Source organism: Pezoporus occidentalis, unplaced genomic scaffold (genome assembly GCF_034315485.1).
Source record: "Pezoporus occidentalis ecotype Australia unplaced genomic scaffold, CSIRO_AGI_Poc_V1 ctg24, whole genome shotgun sequence".
In the NCBI taxonomy this organism is placed as follows: domain Eukaryota; kingdom Metazoa; phylum Chordata; class Aves; order Psittaciformes; family Psittacidae; genus Pezoporus; species Pezoporus occidentalis.
The window spans coordinates 7,667,068-7,687,390 of record NW_026914285.1 but is presented as its reverse complement, the minus strand read 5'-3'; the positions used below and the strand labels follow the sequence as shown (position 1 = coordinate 7,687,390).

The window sequence follows — 20,323 nt, the reverse complement described above, 5'->3', positions numbered from 1 at the left end:
TTTAGTTTATAAAAGGAGTACAATGTTAAATTTTAGAGTAATAAACCCAGAAAGTTCTGTTTCCTCACATAATTTTTGTTTTTCCTTCTTTTTGTATAAAACCAGACATGGAGAATTGCCACGATTTTTCAAATATTACCTTTAATTTGATACTAAAAATGACAGTTCAAGTGTCTTACATTAGGTACCACTTTATAATTTGTAATACAGTAATTTTGTTCTTTTTTTCTAATTCTTTAAGAAAGTTAGTAACAAAAGCCCTTTGTAATTGGGAGTGTGTCATTTTGAGGTAGTTTACAAGCTTTTAACAAGAGGCTACTTATGTTCTGGTTTAATTTTTTCTGCATGAACTGTTAGTCAGCTTTATATTTTTCTTAAGGTGCTCTCTCAGTTTACCCAGTATAATCAAACCATTCATACTTTAGCATAAGTACATGTTATGTGAAATCTTGGTGTGAAATTACTTACTGAAATGTCAAGATTCTATTTCCAGTTGTAAGACTTTAAGACTACAAAGGGCTTTAGATGTTTTAAATTTATTACTGAAGAACAATGTCTTGGGATTGTAAATGAGTTAGCAAATACATTTTTGTGCTAATAAAAAAATAAGTCCACTGAACTTATAAATAAAACAACCATGATTTGTTCTCCGAATTTCTGGCACTCTTGGAAAAGAAGGGACAGAGATAATGCAGTAACTCCGAACCTAAGGAGGAAATGCTTTCCTGTAGCCTGGAGCATTGAAATAAAGTTCAGTTTGGGCTCTAGCTTCACACATTCATATAACTGTGCACACGCACAGCCTGTCTTTGTATAGTACCATCTCATACAAGTCTCATTTGAAACATGTTTCTAAATTTCTACATTACATTTCTGCAATAACTGAGTATTCAGCTCAGTCACCTTAAGCTCATCAGACCACTTGATAGCAAGGTACTGAAAGGCTTAACTACATGCTTGGTTTTGCAGAAATGTTATTAAATACAGTTTTAAACAGATGTACCTAAGCAAATACACTTTGATTTTAAAGTTGATTATAGCAATGTTATTTAGAAACCTGGAAAAGCTTCCAGAGAATCTAGTATTGAGCAATGGCAATCACTGAGCACAACTGCAGCTTCCACCATCACTCATGTAAATTTGGAGCCCAAATAGTGATAATGATGGCCAGGTTGTGGGCAGGAATGGCAAGCAGGATAGCACTGTGTTCAAAAACTTTATGAAGGCAAGTGGGACTACATAGTTATGTTGTTCCCTTGATGTCCTTGAATGAGTTTCTTGTGTTACTTGTATCTTGTAAGCTTGGCATGGAGAATATTAAACCTGACAGAAATTTGGAAATATGAAAGACTAAATATTAAATGTATCGGATTGATTTGCATTCACAAGAGTGAGAGAGGAAGCATTCTTTCCTGATTTGGTATTGCTTGGTCAATTGAAGGGCCTGTGACAAGCATGTTTTTAATTATTTTTAATGTTTGTTAATGTAATTTAAAAATTACTCTGTTAATGCCTTATGAATTTAGAACTGAAAAATTGCAAGCCTACCAGTCCCATCGGTTTTACAACATCCCCTTTCTCTTTTTTTTTGTTTCCCACAGGAGGAGAAACTGCTGAAATGCCAGGCATGTATCCACCTGGAGAGTATGACCTGGCTGGCTTTGCTGTCGGTGCAGTGGAGCGAGGGCAGATGCTGCCCCAGCTGGAGAGAATCACTGATGGAGACATGGTCATTGGAGTAGCTTCTTCAGGGGTTCACAGCAATGGATACAGCCTTGTAAGGAAGATTGTGGAAAAGTCATCATTTGATTTCTCTTCTCCGGTTGAGGTCTCTGGTCATCAGACATTAGGTACCATTTACCATGCAGTTTCTTTCATTATAACTTGAACTTCTGAACATGCAAATATCACAATTGTTTTATCTGTTCTTTTGCTTTTGTAAGTTTTCTAAGGCACTAAAAAAAATATTCTTTAATGTGTTTTCATCTTCTTTTTTCCCTTGAATCACATATGCAGGAAAGAAATTAAGGGGAGGGTGATAAATAAATAATCATATGCCAAACAAGTAGAACATTGTGGTTCTCTCTGTGGTACAATGCTTATTAATTTCCAGCAAATTAATATTTTGGGATTTCCTCAGTTGTATATTGATTAACATTTCTTTCTGTGCTGTAACTGGTCTTCTTTCACCCTCTTTCATCTACAGGAGATCTCTTGTTAACCCCAACAAAAATCTACAGTAAGACTCTGTTGCCCGTCCTCCGCTCAGGCCATGTGAAAGCCTATGCTCACATCACTGGAGGGGGCTTGCTGGAAAATATCCCCAGAGTTCTCCCAGAGTCCTTTGGTGTCGTTTTAGGTGAGATAAAAAGAAAAGCTATGGAAGCATCCTCATGTTAATATGGATTGATGTGGAAACCTCTGTAGTAGGGCTGTGTCAGCTGACTTGTGCTGTAAGAGCTAGACTTGCCTCTCTAGAAATGTTTGCTTTTTTCTTCACTGTTGCTGAATTTCTCCTTGTGTCTGAATCAGAGCCAGTCAAAACACTTTGTAGTCTTAGGACTGCTGCCACTGAATTCACTTCCCCTGGTGGTGCTTTGGATTGGATTTTATTCATACTTCTAAAATAAAACAACTTTAAAAGCAATCCAAAGTGAGCTGTCACAATTTGCAATAACCTACAGAATTATTGCTAATTAAATGATAATCATGAAGTCTTGAATTAGCATTCAAATACGATTACTAGCTCAAGTACATCTCTTGCTATTTGACATACCATAATTAATCCTCACCACAACCTCATCAGGTGTGGTAGAAAGTGTATTTCACTTACAAAGTGTAGTATGGAAAGGTAGATGACTTACTGTAGTCTATGCAGTGTTCACTGTGTTGTAGAATAAAGTAAGAGAACTAATAATGACTTTTGCACTCCAGAACTGCATGTAAATCATTCTTCCATTTTTCCCTAGTGGGCACTGGTATATATAAATGGAGATAATGCAATTTTAAAAATAACACAAGAAAGAAACTTAGTGTCTTTGGAGTTCCTTTACAGTAGCTTGTCCAGAAGCATTTCTCATGCTGCTGTAAATCATCTTTACCTGGTCAGAATTATGGGCAATATGAGACTTTTTTGACAGCTTTAAGGCTACTGTTCTGGTACAATAGTTTCTCTAGAAGCAGAAGTGTCATCTTCAAGACAAGGATTTTCCAAGGAATGCCTCAGAGCCCACTTTGAATTACTGATTAGTGGATTGCAGCAGAGCAATATGATTATTTTCTTCCCAGAGTGATACTTCTTTCTACTCCCAAGCCTTGTTCAGTAAGGAAGCAAAAACAAAAATCCTGTTTCTGTGCATGGAAGCTGATTTCACTCAAGCTAATGCTGCTGTGGGACTTTATCTGTACTTTTCACACAGATCTTGCCTCTCAATACTCTAATACTTTTAGTATTTGTCCGTTAGTACTGATTTCCACTCTTCATTTGTATTTTCAATTCTCTTCAGATGCTCTTACCTGGAAGATTCCTGAAATCTTTTGCTGGCTCCATAAAGAAGGGAACCTCTCTGAGGAGGAAATGACTCGAACGTTTAATTGTGGCATCGGTGCTGTCTTGATAGTTCAGAAGGAGCTGGCTCAGCAGGTCCTCAAGGACATAGAGAGACATGAGGCAGCCTGGCTGATTGGGAAAGTTGTCTCCCTTCAAAAAGGTTATTACATTTTTATTTTCCTTAAAGAAAAAATGCAGAGCTTAGTTCCTTAGCTGGTGGGTCTTCATGGAGGTTAGCTGAAAATCTCTTGATTGACACCTCCATGGCTTTTTTGCACAAGGTATTAAAATGACAGCCCTTATGACTTCAGTCTTAGTCCATAGAACACGTGATTAGCAATGTCAGATGTCACCATAACTATAAATAAATAATGAGGAGTAAAGCAGTGTCATTAATCTCTTTTCATGAGCGCTTTCCTCCCCTCTCTGTTTCTCCTTTTATTTATGCATTGCTTCGTTTGTTTTTTTTTCCTCTTGTGTTCAGGCTCTGCCCATGTTAAAGTCCATAATCTGCTTCGAGCCTTGCAGGCAAATAGGTCATTGTCTCTGCGCAGCCATATCCAAGGCAAAATCCAAACAAAGAAAGTGAAGGTTGCTGTCCTTATCTCTGGAACAGGTGAGAGTTATATTCTTCAATACAGTGTAAAACAGACTATTGAAAACAGAACTTGATCTTAGATGTAAAATCTCATAAGTCCTTCAATTCTCCATGGAGGTTCTGATAGGCTTCTAGCAGGCTTTCAGTAACAGGCAGGATGGATTTGGCTCATGGATTAATTTCAGTCACAAACAGAATGATCTTTAACCTCTGCTGCAAACTCACTTGAATTACACCTGTGTTCATTTTATCTACAGACTCTGCATATCTCCAAATCCAAATAATGATTGCACTGTAGGAATAACAGCATTATTTCACAAATAGATCAGAATTTCTTCTTGCCAGATAGGCTCTGCTAGGGTTTCCAGTATTCTCACTTGCTAAGGGGTAGACCATCATTTCAATTCCATGAATTATAGTTTGCAAATCTAATTGCTAGTAAAAGCCCTATAGCCTCCAGCTGTCAAATTCAGCCTCCAGTAATACCAATTAAAAAAGGATTATTGTTAACATCAGTGATTTTTGGATTGGGTCTCACTCACATTGCTGCTTATTTAAAACCTCTTCTGGCTCTTAACTATATTTATTCTCCAGGAATGTAATATTCATTAATTATTTTGTCACTCATAGGCACAAATCTGGAAGCCCTCATAAGCAGCACAAAGAAACCCACCAGTTTTGCACAAATAGTTCTTGTTGTTTCTAACAAAGCTGGTGTGGAGGGCTTAAGGAGAGCTGAAAAAGCTGGTATTTCTACAAGGGTAAGTGTTTCTCATCTTTTTAAAACTAGCCATCATTGTCTCTGACTATAGTGGGAAGGCACTGTGACATAACGAATTATACTGGGGTAAAAGATGGTTTGATAGGAAGCCTTAGCTTTTCTTTTTTCAGTCTGTCATGAATTTATGCCCTTGAGCAAACTTTCTCCTTCTGAGAGATGCTGCCAGCAATCCTGATGGGAGCAGTCAATATTAAACAAGGGCAAAACTGTCACGAGTTACAGTTTAAACTTTGCCATGTATTTAAGTGTAGTGCATTTACACTGAAGTAACAAGCTATTTTATCCAAATTTAATTTTAAAATTACATGCTAAACAGACATGGTAGTTCATTTGGCTGAAACAGGGATGTCAAACACAGTAGGACTTTCCACCGACTACTTGGGCATTGCTTCAGGCTCTTCAGTATAAATGCAAACCAAACTGCATTTCCCTTAGTGTCACTGAATCGAGCACTTCATTGCTTTGCTCTTTGTTCAGTCATTTGTATTACAGATGTGAAATGCTACTGTTCTAACTTAGCATTTTACAGACACTTCTTTCTCACTGATAGCTATGGGCACAGGGAAGAGTTGTGCTTAATGCAAGCTTTGCTATTAACTTTAATGGTAGCAGGATTTGAACATCAGCATTGCTGTCTGTTATTTGGGAGTACACAAGGATCACAAGTAAAGTATGTCCATGGTGTGCAGGGAAGAACAAACATATAATGAGGGGAAAAAATACAGTCTGGGGTGGCTGATGGTCTCAATGGTTAAGATGGAAAGTGATGAAACAGGGGCACTGAGGAATATGTTGTGCCAGAACTGGGTAGTTCTGCCCAGTATTGAGCTGGGCTCTATTTCCAGTGCTCTCTACCACCTTCTCAGCTAACCGCTTCTGGTGTTTCAAAACTACTGTGGTAAATCTGGTAGGCATTAACAGATACTTTTATTTTAAAGACTCTGGATGTTTTAAGTTACATAGCACTGCCTTCTTCCTGCTTAAACGAGGGGATGTGTCCTGGATGGAAAATATGTAACTCAAGAACATTGACCTTATGCAGTAGGGGCTGTTTTATGAGTTGTGATTAGCCTTTCTGTCAAGGTTTTGTGATAAAATTTTTAGCAAGGTTCAACTGCTTAAAACTGTCAGAGGCCTTAAATTGAATGAAATACTTGTAAGACTTTAGGTTGTCTTAATGACCTACATTTGTAGGTTGTTACATGGTGTCAGAATGCTGGGGCCTACAGCTGTGGGCCTAATAAAACCAAATTCTTGTTTATTCTGGTGATAGCTCTTTGTGAACAGGAATAAAGATTGCAAGTTTGCCTGTGAGCTGCATGCATTTATGAACTCTTCTTGCTGTGCATGTGCACCCAACTTGAGCCACACGTGGATATTAACTTGGGTTTTATTACTCCAGGCTATCATTTGATTGTGCTCTTAGGGCTCGATTAAACTAACACCATGTCCCTATTTCTGTGTCTTTTGGGTTATCACAGGTTATTGACCATAAATTGTATGAAAGTCGCACTGAATTTGACAGTGCTGTTGACAAAGTCCTTGAAGAATTCTCGGTTGAACTGATCTGTCTGGCTGGATTTATGCGAATACTGTCAGGTCCTTTTGTCAAAAAATGGGAAGGTAAGCCAGCATAGTACTATATGCATGTTTTTAATAAAAGAAATTTTATACCTTATCCTCAGGAAGAAGAAAATGGGAAAAATATAGAGATGTGATCATACTAATTCTGGGTTTGCAGGAAACTAGACTCTTCCCATCTTGTAAGGAAAGGTATAAGAAAGAGAAAGGCAGTATTTTTCCCCTTCCCTCTGTCATTTCCACAGAGATTTAAGGAAGCCAAGGGCAAGTGAAGATCTTGTAGTCTTTGATTTATTAGAAAATGTTTAAAAATAAGGTTGTGAAGGCTTTAGATCTCTGCAAACATGAGATGCAGAGCAAATTGTTGCCTAAGCAGAGGGTGTTGGTCAGGCAGATGTGAGCATCCACACACTGAGAATTTGTTCCCCTAACAGATTAGCTGTTTCAGCTGCGTGTAAAACTGCAGAACTGGGCAGTAACATGCAGTTCCTGTTAACACGACCTTGCCAGTCGTCTGGTCAGACATCAGAGGAGCTGTCTGAATCCAAGTGGCAGGTTTCACAGGCACATAGGTCCAACATGTTTACAGTGTCTCCATTCTGGTCATCTTTTACAGTTTTCCCAGGGCTTTGTTACAGGCTGGTAACACCTCTGCCTACTTCAGCGGCTGCTCTCCCTCCCCCAGTTGTTACATTCCTCTTACCCCTGTTTCTTTCAGGGTGTCCCGAATCACACAAACAGCTGCTCTTTTCAGTGTTTGCTCTGCTTTGGGTTCAGTCAGGGTTACTTAAACTAGTTCTTGCTCATACCAGTTAATTGCAGGCTGGTCAGCCTACACATTGGGTGGCCTTACTGTTCACAGGGTGACTTTTGTGTTCCCCTGGGTGCGTCTGTGATAACAGACCTTTTACACCTGAACTACTTTTCACACCTCTCTTAAAAACCAGTGGAGCAAACCAGGCATTCCTAGGAGGCAATTCATTTTATGCTAAAGCTGTCAGCTAAAGTCAGGTGAATTGTTTTTGTTTCTTCCCATTCATTATGGAGTCCAGAAGACATAAAAGTCTGTGCTGCAGATGGCTGTAGTTGGGAGAGAGGAATTCCACGCTACAGGAGATGTCTTTTGAGTATCTGTGTAGAGGATGGAAAAGAACTTTCTCCAGTGCAAAGACCTTGTAAATAAAGGGTGGGTTTAGTTCCCTCTGATTTAGGAACAGAGCATGATGGCCCTACACAGTGCAAGATTTGCATTATATATATGACTGGCCTGAGAGCAAAAGAAAAGACTTGTTTCAGTATAGAATGGTTAACTCACTTTTTAAATGCCCAGCACTGAATTGAGCTTGTAAATAGACACCTGTGTGAGCTCTGACCAAGAGTATGCTTCAGTTGAGTCTCAGGTGTGAGCTCAAAGTTGAGCTCAGGGATCTGTGCCAGCTAACTGGAACCTGCTGTAAAACTCTGACTCAAGACATGTCCAGGTGCTGACTGCCCTAAATTGTCCACCAGTAATCACTTCTTGTTGCAGCTCTCTTAGAAGCTGTTGCTTTTTCTTCCTCTCGCAGTCACAAGGACATTGAGTGTGAAGTTACTTATGAAACTCTGTCTGGCTTAATGGCCCTGAAATGTTAATTTTCAATATTAACGTAAAGGACAGATTAAAAAACAAAACAAGACCAAGCAAACAGAAACCCACATTCCTTTAGAGCAGTTTCTGACGCTATTGTAATAAGTGGGGAAACTTAAGACAAAAGGGCAGAGTGTTGTTTTCAGCCTACTGTCCCCAATACTTTTTTACTCGAGCAGCAAGCAGGGAGGTGCTGATGCTCAAAAAAGGGTATTTTGGAGATACAAACCACACTTGAGATATTGCTGAAGATCAGCCAATACATTTGCCTCTTTTAAGTTGCACAGTCCCATCTGCATGAATTACTGCATTGAGCGGGCAGGTTTTGCACGGTGCTGCCAGGAATGGCCTTCCCTTCACATTACAAAATCATAAGCCTCTATTTCAGTACACTGCTGCCTCCGCCAGCATCTGTCAGCTCCGTCTCGCTGCTTGGCATTTAGGTGGTGTTCAATGAATCCCTATGACATACGGTCTTCCTAAACAGGAGGCATGCAGAGACGGCGTGGGCGAAACATTCTGGGGTATAAATAGTATTGATGGCCACTTTTTTTTATCCTGTAAAGGTTTGTACTGTATCTAAGAGAAGATCTGGGGCTGTCAAGCACCTTTTGACTTCACTCTGCTCCACAATGGGCATGAGGAGTTATCACAGACTATTAGGAGCAAACAGGGGAAGTCTGCAAGAAGAAAGGTTTTCTCATGGTTTAACCATTGCATTACCACAGTGGTGAGACCCTGAGGTCATGAGCAGCCACTCTCCCCTACTTTACATCTAGGTGGGAACGCAGGCATATGCTTTCTCTTCTAAAGCAAATGTAAGGTACATGCTTCCTGGGGACATAACTATGGTTGCATCCGGCTGAGCGTTAGAGGTTACATTATCAATTTCAAGAGCCCCCTGCCAACTTTCCACATAGAAATCAGTAGTGACAGAGAAGTGCTTTTCAGAAGGGCAGAGAGAAGGCTCTCGTATGAGCAGCTGTTGTCTTTCATTAAGCCAAAACAGGTGTGGAGGAAAAGTCCAGGCTAAAGAATTTTTGCCATGTCATGGGGCATTTGTTACATCATTTGAAACTGCACCGAGTTTCTAAGAAAGAGGATTGTGATCAAGGCAAAGAAGAACAAGGTGCTGAGGGAAAGAGCAGCTACATCAAAACTATTAGTCACTGGAGTAATGTGCTTTAGCCATGCAATTGATTGTAACTGATTGCTGAAAGAGCGAGACATTCTGAAATGCTTTGGGTGGTTGTCTGTCAGTATCATTTAAATGAAGTGTATGCAGAAGGTGTGAAAAATCTTCACTAATGTCATTTGTTCCTCTGTTGATTATGGTACTTTTGAACACACTGGTAAGGCTGAATTCTGAAAGGCAATGATCTTACTTGTAATTTTCAGGAAAAATACTGAACATCCACCCATCTCTACTGCCTTCTTTTAAGGGTGCAAATGCCCACAAATTGGTGTTACAGGCTGGAGTGCGGGTCACAGGCTGCACTGTACACTTTGTAGCTGTAAGTACTTTCTTCTCCTTCCCTTTGTAATTCATTAGTCTTAAGATTTTCACCTCAGAGCTTGCTTGGAACACCTTTATACCATCACCTTTGCTCCTTTGTTCATTTGTAACATTATTAGACAATATAGAGCTTTAGTTTGCCATCCCTGGAGAAGGAACTGGAAATTAATAGTCTATACAGGAGTTTAGGCTTTACCTAAGCTAACTTCTTCCCTAAGCATCCCACTGCTTCCTACCAGCACCAGTTGGAGCAGGGGTACTAGTTCATATAAGGCCTTGGCTAACCCCAGATCTTTATTACTACACAGCACCAACTCTTAGATTTTATTGTAGAACCTTCCTGAGTCATTGCTTTTAAGAAAAGAAAAAAAGAGAACTCGACAACCAACAACGCTGGGAATGGTGCAAGAAGCTTTGATTTGTTGAGAAGTAATCCAGTGTTTGTGGTAATGGAGAAAAACTTCACAATTTCTGTTAGAAACTAAGAAAACAAAAGCCAGGGATGTCTCCACTGGGAAGATGCACATTTTTATCACCTCAGGGTGCATTTTTTCCATGTTGTTCAGTTCTCAGGGTTGACAGTAACTAGTCTCCTCCTCTTTGCTGCATTCTTCAGATTATCCTCTCCTTTTCCACTGCTCCTGACATCTGTTCTCATGATTTTTCCTTTCTCTTGGAAAAGGAGATAAAAACTATTTTCCAGAAAGAAGGAAAAATTGCATTCCTTTCTCCATGATATGACTTTGGGTTTCTTCTCTGTGTGGCAATGTACCGAGAAACAGTAACTCAGCAGCGGGGATCTGCCTCACTGACATGCAGAAGAAAGACCTGCGGTGTCCTCTGCTCCGGCTCTGTGCCATGGCTTGGCTAATTCACTCTTCTGAATTGAAATGTCATCATTTGGTCCGATTTAGCCTATCATGTCCCCAGTTAGCATGGCTTTTTTTCTTTTCTTTTCTGTAGCGGAAATGTTACTCGATGGTGTTCTGCCTACCTCCTATTTTTCTGTGAACACTACACTTCTGTCAGTGCCTTGCAGGCCAGTGTGGATGCCAGCATCTTTTTTGCACTCCTCACATGAGCCCAAATTCATGTTCTCTGTAATAGTGTAATGATAAACAGATCCCCAAGGCAGCTGGGTTACATTTGTTGTCCTCTTTCAACCGCATAGACTTCTTGGCTATTGCTTTTACAGGAGGAAGTTGACGCTGGAGCAATCATTTTCCAAGAGGCGGTTCCAGTTAAGGTTGGTGACACAGTGGAGACCCTGTCCGAAAGGGTGAAGGAGGCTGAGCACCGAGCCTTCCCTGCTGCCCTGCAGCTTGTCGCCAGTGGGGCTGTGCAGGTTGGGGAAGCCGGTAAGATCTACTGGAAGTAGGAGCATCACATCTGCCAGCGTCCTCAGGTGGGGCAGCTGGATGCCTTAATTGATAGAAACAGAGGTCACAGACTAGTAACACGGACGATGTATTCTCTTCGCGTAGTGTTTTCAACATAGAGTTTACCATGTCATGTTCTCACTCGAATAGAGGTTCAAAGGAAAATCTGGAGAAAGCCACAAATGGAAATATTGAGGAAGGGGGCTGTTCTCAGTAGTTTCAGTGATGGCTCTGTTACATGTTTCCTAAGTATAATCACTTTATTTGCCAACATTTGGGCTCTCAATCAATTTCTTAACAAACAAAAAACCCCTTCTCTTGGTTACAGAAGGATTTGGGCATCCCTCAGGTTGACTTGGGAACATCAGTATTACTGTCTAACAGACCGTATGGGCTATAACAGAGGACACTCTTCTCATGTGCTGTGAAGTGTCTGTGGGGAAAAGTAATGGAATTGGTACAATGTGAGAGACAGCTAAAGGCAAAAATTTTACTCACAAAAATCTTTAGCCAAAACAAGAACTGGCCTCCCAAAACACTAAGTATTCCTGCAGGTAATAAAATTGGCTTTTTCCCATACAGTTTCTATTTTAAAGTTGGTAGATTTTGTCTGGCCCAGATTCTGGAAATAGCCCGTAATTTCAAGCGCTGGACTTGCTATCAGGTGCTGAATAGATTAAATATCCAATGACCATTTGCCCTTGGGCATCCCCATGTGAATCCACATACGAATTTGCCTCAAAGATTTGTTCAGAAGCAACATAGTTGTTTGGCTTTTTTTCTTTTTAACAAGCAGAAGGAGGGTTAGGACTAGATACAGAATGTGTTCTTGGCTTGTGAGACATGCTTCAGCAATTCTGGTAAAGTTAAGTGCCTTTATTCTTGGACCCGTATTTTCACTTGAAATACTGATGGAAACAATAAGGGTTTTGAACAGTTCAATTCTGGTGAAAAAGCACCTGTTTTTTTAATATTTTAATATTAATTGTAGAAACATTTTAATGTATTCACTAAAGTAATCAGTTTTCCCCCATACAATCCAGAAGCATCTGACTGAAGCTGATTATGTATGTTTTAGGGCTCCCCTTTAATACAGAGAAAGCTAATTTGTATTCTGTGCACTAAAGTCCTCATGGTACTTTTGCGTTAACATAATCTCAATTTGGATTTGAAATCATGTCTAATAAATTTAAAAATTTAAACATCAAAATCTTTCAGTGGAATTCCTTTGCCAGGGGGATGAGCTGGAGAAGGAGTCTGTGAACCAGAATTTAACTTTGTCTGAAGTACAGCACCCATAAATCAGTTTGTGAGGTTACAACATGTGCAGTCCTGAGTAAGTCAGGAACAATTCACTGAGTGTGGTGACCTTACTGTGTCCATGGCCAGCTGGTCCGTGATGAAGAAACTTGCTGACAAGATACTCCTGTCATTGTTTGTCACTGAGGATAAAGCTCAAGCCAATACAGAGGAAAATGACATGGTCCAATCTGATTTGCTTGTAAAGGGCAAAGAGTAAAAGCCAAGTCTTCATCCCAGAGTTTTTCTTTACAAACCTGCCCTCCCACAGAAGGGCATCCCCACAGGCAAACTGCCCACCGAGGTCTGAAATCCAGCCTGGCTCAGTGAGGATGCAGAAGATGCAGGGAGAGTCCAGCCCTGGCAGGGGCTCAGCCCGCACGAGCTCAGTGCCAGAGCTACATTGCAAAGTAAAGCATCTACAAGTCAAAACAAATTGTACTTAACTCACAGGTTAGAGGAAGTTAAGACCACTAGAGGTGAAATCACTACTCTTACAGTTAGTAAGTACAATACCGATAAAAGCAGTTTGATCTGTGCCAGGAAGGCCAACAGAAGGCTCAGATGTTCCAAACCCAATACCCTGTTCCATCACAGACAGCTTGAGGGGGAGTAGGGTGTTCTGCCATCTAAAGCTGATGGCAAATGGGGTTTTAGCACTTATCTGTATTTCTACAAATGCATGAAAAGAAATGTGAGTGTGAACTGGATCTTAGATCCAGTTCTTTGCTTCAATTACCACTCTGTATAAAGAGTAGATAGATTAATATATAATCTATAATAATAGATTAATAATATACCGCACCCAACCTCAGAGGGATGCCAGCAGCATGACTGGAGAAGGAGTTGTTTGATACCATGGTGATTGTCTGGAAACCATAACTTGTGCCTTGTTCTCTTTTAACATTTTATTTGTGACGTTTGGAACATTCAGTCATGCATGCCATGCAATTCAAATAATACACAACAGGAAGTTTCTACAGAGTTACAACAAACCAAAAGCAAATTAAGCAATGTGCATATCATAAAAAAGTATCTCTATATACCAAACATTTGTTAATCTTGCCTAGTTACAGATCTTCTTATTTCTCCCAGGTCATGAAAAACACATATTCCTTTCTCCAGTCATTGCAGTGCAAAAGACAGATACAGATTTCTGTATGGCAGACCTCACAGGAGGGAACTGAATTTTTCTCCCTCCCCAACTACTGAAACACCATTAGCTATGCTTTAGAAAAGAAAGGACAAATTTAGACTTTTAACTGTATCTGACTCATGCTCTCGAACAGCCTGATAAAGCCAAGAGGGAAATATACAGTATGTCCCTCACTAGTACAGTATGTGTAATACCAAAATAAGAATACATTTTTTTCACTGTATCTGATGGATATTAGGGATCTCTCCAATGGAATACTAGCTCTGGTTACTCCTTTTCTAATTTGTTCAAGTAACTTCTTAGCTAACATTCCTCCTCTGGTTTGTTACTTGCATGGAAGTCATTATTCTGGCAGCTATAAAATAGCTTCCATGGAAAAGGTTTTATTTAACAGCAGTGACTCTGGACCAAGCCAGTCATTCAGTCAACAAAGAGGTTTTCCTGCTGTTGCAAGTTAAGCTGAGCATGCCTTGTTCTGCTGATTTCAAGGACGAGGGAAGAAAAATGCCTGAAATTTGTGTTTCTAGTCCTCCAATCAAATTGTCATCCCTCAAGATCCAAATGTTTTAATCTGGAACTCTGGGAATGTCTCTGCGCTTCTCCCTTTCAAGGAGCAGGAAAAAGTGTCTAGTTGTATGTTCAGTGTGCACTGTCACATCATACTGATAATCTGTGAAGGTGGGGTTGTTTCAGTTTGGTTTGCCTTTTAAGGTTCCCTGCCTTTTGGCCTTTGGGTCTTCTGCTTGGGAGTTCACTAGACTCTGGCTCCCACACTGGTGCTTGTTTATGTATCCTCTTCTCTGCACCCTGAGGTGCTCCCACAGTGGTGGGGCTCACAAGGATGGGGTCCTTCTAGGCTCCCACCTCCTCCCACAGAACTATACATTCATTCTCAATGCTTGTTCACCCACAAATCCACACTGTGCCAGGCTGTACCTCACTTCTGATCTGCCCAGGCATGTCTGGCTCCTATTTGTGGTTGTTTTCTGAAGCTCCTGGTGCTCTGCATCGTGGTGATGCAGCCAACAAAACTTGGACTAATTTCCCTCCAAAGCACTAGGCCACTTTTACATCTTAAGCCGCTTCTTTGATTTGTACCACAGCATCTCCTTCACAGATGAAAGAACAGAACAAAAATTCAAAATCTGGAATGAGAGTTTGGCTTCCACTGCCAATTTTGCAAAACAAGTGTAACTAAAGCTGCAAGCTAACGGAAAGGGATCATGGCTCAGAATGGAAACCTGTGACACTGATATGCCTGCAGTCAAAAAGGAGCACATCAAGGGCATAGAGGAGGAGAGAAGAGGGAAAGATGAGCAGACAGCAAGCCACTTGTTAACCTGGCTACACCACATTGTTTTCTTGAGGCTCCAGAGCCACGGGAGAGGATGTGCAGTCTCTCTTCTCTTCCTGAAGACACAGACCTTGGCTCTCTTGTTTCCAGTATGTTTTACCATCAGCTCCTAACTGCACTGCTCCACTGGCCACCAGCTGCAGGGCAATAGGAAAAGCCCGACACTCAGCTTCTTTAACCCTTTCTGACAGCATCTCCTCCGTGTCATCTGCCTTCACAGATACTGGCTCCTGGTGGATCATAGCTTTCGGACTAGATTCCTCCTGAAATGGGGATAGTGGCAATCTTTTAGAAGAGGCTGGTGAACAGTCTTGGAAAGGTTATGGACAATGTGGACAGGGCAGAGAAAGTCTCGTGAGAGATCTCAGCATGCATGTGCGCAGTTGTGTGCAGGAGGCCTGAAGAACACCTAGAGAGGCTTGCACCTCCATTAGGGGTACCCACATTACCTCAGGGGGTACAGCAGGAAAAGAGACATGGGCTAGAAGATTGAGAGGGCAGTTTGCTGAGTAGGAGAAACTGAAAAAAACCCAAACCATAATATGAAGAGAGAAGACAGAACCTTAAGAAACCACAAACACAATGTAATCCCCGTATCTTCTGGTTTTTACTGGTACCAATCCTAAGATTTCCACACACTCCTGTTACCTCTTCCTGTTTCTGCCTTCAGAAATAAAAGAAAACAGCAAATTCCATGTCCTGGTCTTGTCTGGAATACAGCTAATTTTCTTTAATTTGAGTTAATTTTCTTCCTAGTATATGGTGCAATGCTGTGATTTGGCTTTAGTCTGAGAACAATCCTGATAACACACGGATGTTTTAGTTGCTGCTGCTAAGTAATGCTTACTGTGATCAAGGACTTTTCAGCCTTTCATGCTCTGCCAGTGAGGAGGGGCACAAGAAGCCGGGAGGAATCAGAGACAGGACACCTGACCCAAACTAGCCAAAGGGGTATTCCATACCACAGCACATTATGCCCAGTATACAAACTGGAAGGAGTCACCCAGAAGGGACCAACTGCTGCTTGGGTCGAGCTGGGTATTGGTCGGTGGGTGGTGAGCATCACTTGGACTTCTTTTGGCCGGTGGGGTTTATTCCTTCCTCTCTCTTTCTTCTTATTATTATTACATTATATTTTATTTCAATTATTAACCCTTATCTTAACCCACAGATTTTTACCTCTTTTCTGATTCTCCTCCCCATTCAACTGGGGATGGGCTGGGGGAGTGAGCAAGCAACTGCATGGTACTTGGTTGCCAGCTGGGCTTAAACCATGACATTCCTCTTCATAACTTACTCAATGCTGGGCAAGAGGATACTTACCAGGACAAAATGCACGGTGCAGCCTGTGACTTTGTGTCCACCTTGCAGGGCTTGCTGATGGGCATTTCTGTCCTTTATTGGTGGGAAAAGTGATGGGGAAGCATTCAGAATTTTCCCTGGGCATTGGTATGAGAGGAGAAAAAAAAAAAAAGGAAAAAAATCAATTTGAACTGAATTTCCTTTAAAAATAAAAGTGAGATGTGATCATCAGTTTAAAATAGAAGCACTGATCTCCACTCAGGAGTTTAAATGGTCTCAACCGCAGTCAGAATGTAACAGGGCATGTTCAGATTCAGGTTAAAAAGCAAAACACACACACGGTGTGACGATCTCCAAGGCAATCTGAGAAAGCACTGCCTTGATCTGAGGAAACGGTGTTCTTCCAGGAGCACAGGTGATGGTGTGCAGGCTTTGGCAGTAGCCAGGCAAGCTTGTTTCAGTTAAGGTCAAGGACCTCATTTGCTTTTGTGTCTGTAGATGGCCAGATAGTGGTAAGTCTCTCCCCTACCAGGTGACCAGCCCTCATGCTGCAGAAGAGGGGCTTGGAAGCGGAGGACTTCACACTGCAGCCGCAAGCAGAGACACTGCACAGATGGAAGTGATTTTCATAGGAAACATCATTCCCAAAGAAGTCTGTCCAAATGCAATCCGCACAGTGAGAGAATAGCTTCTGAGCAAAGCCCTGGGAGCTGACACGAGGCACCCAGAGGAAAGAGGAATGTGCGTTTTTCCCCTCCACTGGCCTGGAATGTGTCTAAAGAAAGCTCTGCCCCATGGCAGAGCCGCATTCACTCAGCGGGCTGTAAGGCTGTACTTACAGCACACAGTACAGAGTGATGCTATGCTGTGTAGCCGTCAGGGCAGTACAGGAGGGAGATGAATGAGAAATCAGTCTCTCACCCTTTTGTTTCTGAGTGACAACTGCAGGGAGTAAGGTCAGCACAACTCCCCAGCACTGCTCCTTGATGAATAACATCGTTATGCTACCTGTCCCCTACTGCAGACAGAACAAAACTCCTGCCTGTCCACAGGCAATCCTCCTTCCCAGAAGGAAGGCAGACAGACCATATCTGTGACCCTTACTTTGCCCCTCTGTTCCTCATTATGCCAGCACAAGGGAGTTCTCTGTCAATGCGCAGTAAGAATCCCAGCACAGTCCCACTGGCTGGAAAAAATGAAAGTGTAGGGCAGCCCCACTGATTAACATGCAAACCTCAGTGCCAGCAAGGCCATGAGAGATTAACCAAAGGACAAAGAACTGTGACTGTGTCAATGTGGTGAGAGCAAGCATCCATATTTTAATTTCTGTTTTACATTTCTAATTTCTTACCTTTCCATTTTCTGAGAAAAGGACTGGACAAAATTCTCATAAATCCTGAAAGACATACTAGTTCAACAGCAAATTCTTCAAGAACTTGGTCAATGGTGCTGTCAAATTCAGAGCGACTCCCATATAACTTATGATCAATCACCTAAAACATTAAAACACATCAAAAAACATATTAAGGCAATAAACCCCCTGTGAATGAGAGCAGCTACTTGGGCAACAAAGGGAAAGCAAACTGCATTTATTCCAGGGCACTTGAGGATTTAAAACGTTACAAGTGGGTACATTATTCAGGACATTTGTGATTTGTCACATTCATATAAACATTCCTGGGAACACCCAAATCACTTGCTAGCTGACAGTGGCTGTATCACACAGGGTGCTTTCTAGGACATGTACAAAAACGGTGCAAAGAGAAGCCAACTGTGAAAAGAGAAACATGTGGGTAATGTGGTACAGAGGGAAATAAGGCAGAACACATTGGTAGATACTGACCTCTGATTCCAGAAGGTCTAGCCAAAGGCTAAAGTAAAACCAGCAATGACTCACTGTATCACCATCACCAGTTAGTCTGAAGTGGCTCAATGAAAAGCACAAACTCATCTAAAAGACAACACATGGGCCAGACATTCTGTGGAAGGGGAGGAGAAGTCGGGAACTTTTCTTATGTCTACTCCACCTCTCAGCCTCAGCTCCTAAGGTAACTGTTGACTCCTGATTCTGTCCATGAGGACTTTCAAATAAGGAGCTAACAATCTGTTGTGTGTTTGCCTATGAAAATGTGAATGGATTTTGACATATCTCCTTTTGTTTCCTAGAGATGAGTCTTTATATTGCTAGAAACAAATTATCACGAATCCAACTCAGCCGCTGAGGAAGCTTTTTTAATGCATGGGGAGCCTCTATTTCCATCTGTGCATCACAGTACAGACATGGTAACTGTTCCAATTTATTTAACGTTAGAAGGAAGAGTCCTGGTGGGTGGCATTTGAAATCCCAAGTTGGTGAATGTTTTCAAAAGCCATGTTCTAAGCTTAGACAAACACAGTGACACGATGGTAATGCCTTTCTAGATTTCTTTTGATGAAACAAACCAGTGAAAATTTCTGTAACATAGTGCTATTGTACTGACCACAGACAGGAGAAAAGGCTAGTGTGGTGCCACTGAAAGTGATTGAGCACAACACGAGACAAAGGTCTTTCTAAGAAGGGATTAGCCAAGCAGACAACACACTTATGTGTTTTGCAGAGCCTAAAGTCTTACTGATTTAAGTTAAACGCTTGAACCTGCATGGGCTACAGTCTCAGACCCAAATCATCACAACACTTGTGGTCTGAAGTCCCTTCCTAACTCTGGAGCGTAGCACTCACTGAAGAGACCGGAAAGACTCACAGCCTCCAATGAGCACTGAAGAGCTTTCAGCTCTGCCTCTGCTGGTAAATTTGACAGCTTTCTGCTACATCCACTCACCCTCAGTAAAAGTTTTAAACAGAAGTGAAACACGAAACATAAGAAGGAAATGAAAAGGGTGTCTTTACCCTGGTGGGAATTCCAGCCCGGGCTGCATTTCGTAGTTCTTCAACACCAGACTTGTTGGAGATGACAAGGACAACCTGAGCACAACTGCCTGGCTCTTTTGCGTAACTGATGAGTGCAGCAAGGTTTGTGCCTCAAATGAAGAGAGCAAACATTCATGAAATAGATGAGCACCTGTGTCACTGACAATTGGCTCTCAGTCCTGTTTAGCTAACAAAAATCTTGCTTTCAACAACTGCACAAATAGAAGAGGACTAAGGAATTTGGGCATTAATAAAGCTCACTTGTTAAGCAGTACAATACAACTTCTTGATTTCTAGTCAAAATACAACCTTGGGTTTAGAAGGCTCCATAGACTCTACTGAAAACAGGCAAGGTGGATGCACTTGTATCAGGGCTGATTCAGCCACTCCTTTGAAAGGACATTTATCTCAGTGATGATGAATGTAAGCTCACCTGTTCCAGAGATGAGAACAGCTACTTTAACTTTGTTCTTTCTGGGTTGGTGTTGACTCTCAACAACAGCGTTATTCAGCAGATGCTGGGGGCTGCTCTGCAGAGCTTCTAGAAGATTCTCGACTTCGATGTGAGAACCTTCTCCAAATATGTGAGGAAAATGTTAAAATACGTTGGATTTTTTTCTCCATCTAAATTTACTTTGTGTAGTTTATCAGTCATACAAATTTCAAATAAAAGAAAACATATCAGCAGTGAATTTATGTTAGCACTAACTTGACTACAAAAACATGTACTACTTGAACAAACCAACTCACACTAGTTGTGCTGATCTCTTTTGTGTTACTCGCAGAACTGGTTACAAAGGCCTAGGTAAGGCATGGTCTTTTCAAGGATTATCCCCATTTTTTTATACCTGTCTTCCTCTTTCTCTTGTGTTGCAAAATTACTCTAAAAATGATGTTGCATTTTGGCTGCTCAAACTGCTCCCCCAACAAAGCTGTTCGGTTTCCAGAGGGATTTTGGTTCATGTCTTGCTGCATGTCAATCAATGGACACACCAGAATGAAGACTTACAATCACATGCAACTATACACAGCTGTGGCCTATCCTCAATCTTTACACAGGATCAGTGTGAGTTAAGGAAGGGGTTGCAAAGGAGGTGGGGTTGATCACCATGATTGTGGTAAAATATAATCACCTAATGTTTGAGTCCTTACCGTCATTAGAAGGAATTACTCAAGTCTCAAGCAGGTACCTAGGTAAGACATTATTCAAGTACTGTGACTCTGAAAACAAGACAGTCACTTCTCTGTGTATTTAATAATGAAATCTAGATG

At 41.2% G+C, this 20,323-nt stretch overlaps 2 protein-coding genes across 5 annotated transcripts in view; one reads left to right on the top strand and one right to left on the bottom strand.

Moving 5' to 3' along the window:
* The window catches only part of GART (phosphoribosylglycinamide formyltransferase, phosphoribosylglycinamide synthetase, phosphoribosylaminoimidazole synthetase), a 37,666-nt gene extending 25,424 nt beyond the window's left edge, over positions 1-12,242 (top strand). For all 3 annotated transcript variants that reach the window (XM_062622235.1, XM_062622234.1, XM_062622232.1), the window contains 8 exons: positions 1,602-1,850; positions 2,207-2,359; positions 3,507-3,710; positions 4,035-4,166; positions 4,779-4,909; positions 6,411-6,552; positions 9,536-9,651; positions 10,849-12,242. In XM_062622235.1, coding sequence (XP_062478219.1) covers positions 1,602-1,850; positions 2,207-2,359; positions 3,507-3,710; positions 4,035-4,166; positions 4,779-4,909; positions 6,411-6,552; positions 9,536-9,651; positions 10,849-11,031 — 1,310 coding nt within the window. In that variant the 3' untranslated portion in view covers positions 11,032-12,242. The remainder of the gene's footprint in view (positions 1-1,601; positions 1,851-2,206; positions 2,360-3,506; positions 3,711-4,034; positions 4,167-4,778; positions 4,910-6,410; positions 6,553-9,535; positions 9,652-10,848) is intronic.
* Positions 12,243-12,979: 737 nt separating this feature from the next.
* LOC134165439 (trifunctional purine biosynthetic protein adenosine-3-like) overlaps positions 12,980-20,323 on the bottom strand; it is a 29,919-nt gene continuing 22,575 nt past the window's right edge. For both annotated transcript variants that reach the window (XM_062622231.1, XM_062622230.1), the window contains exons 18-22: positions 19,485-19,622; positions 19,031-19,161; positions 17,495-17,636; positions 16,165-16,280; positions 12,980-15,104 (exon numbers count right to left, since the gene is read on the bottom strand). In XM_062622231.1, the coding sequence (XP_062478215.1) occupies positions 14,832-15,104; positions 16,165-16,280; positions 17,495-17,636; positions 19,031-19,161; positions 19,485-19,622 (800 nt within the window). In that variant the 3' untranslated portion in view covers positions 12,980-14,831. The remainder of the gene's footprint in view (positions 15,105-16,164; positions 16,281-17,494; positions 17,637-19,030; positions 19,162-19,484; positions 19,623-20,323) is intronic.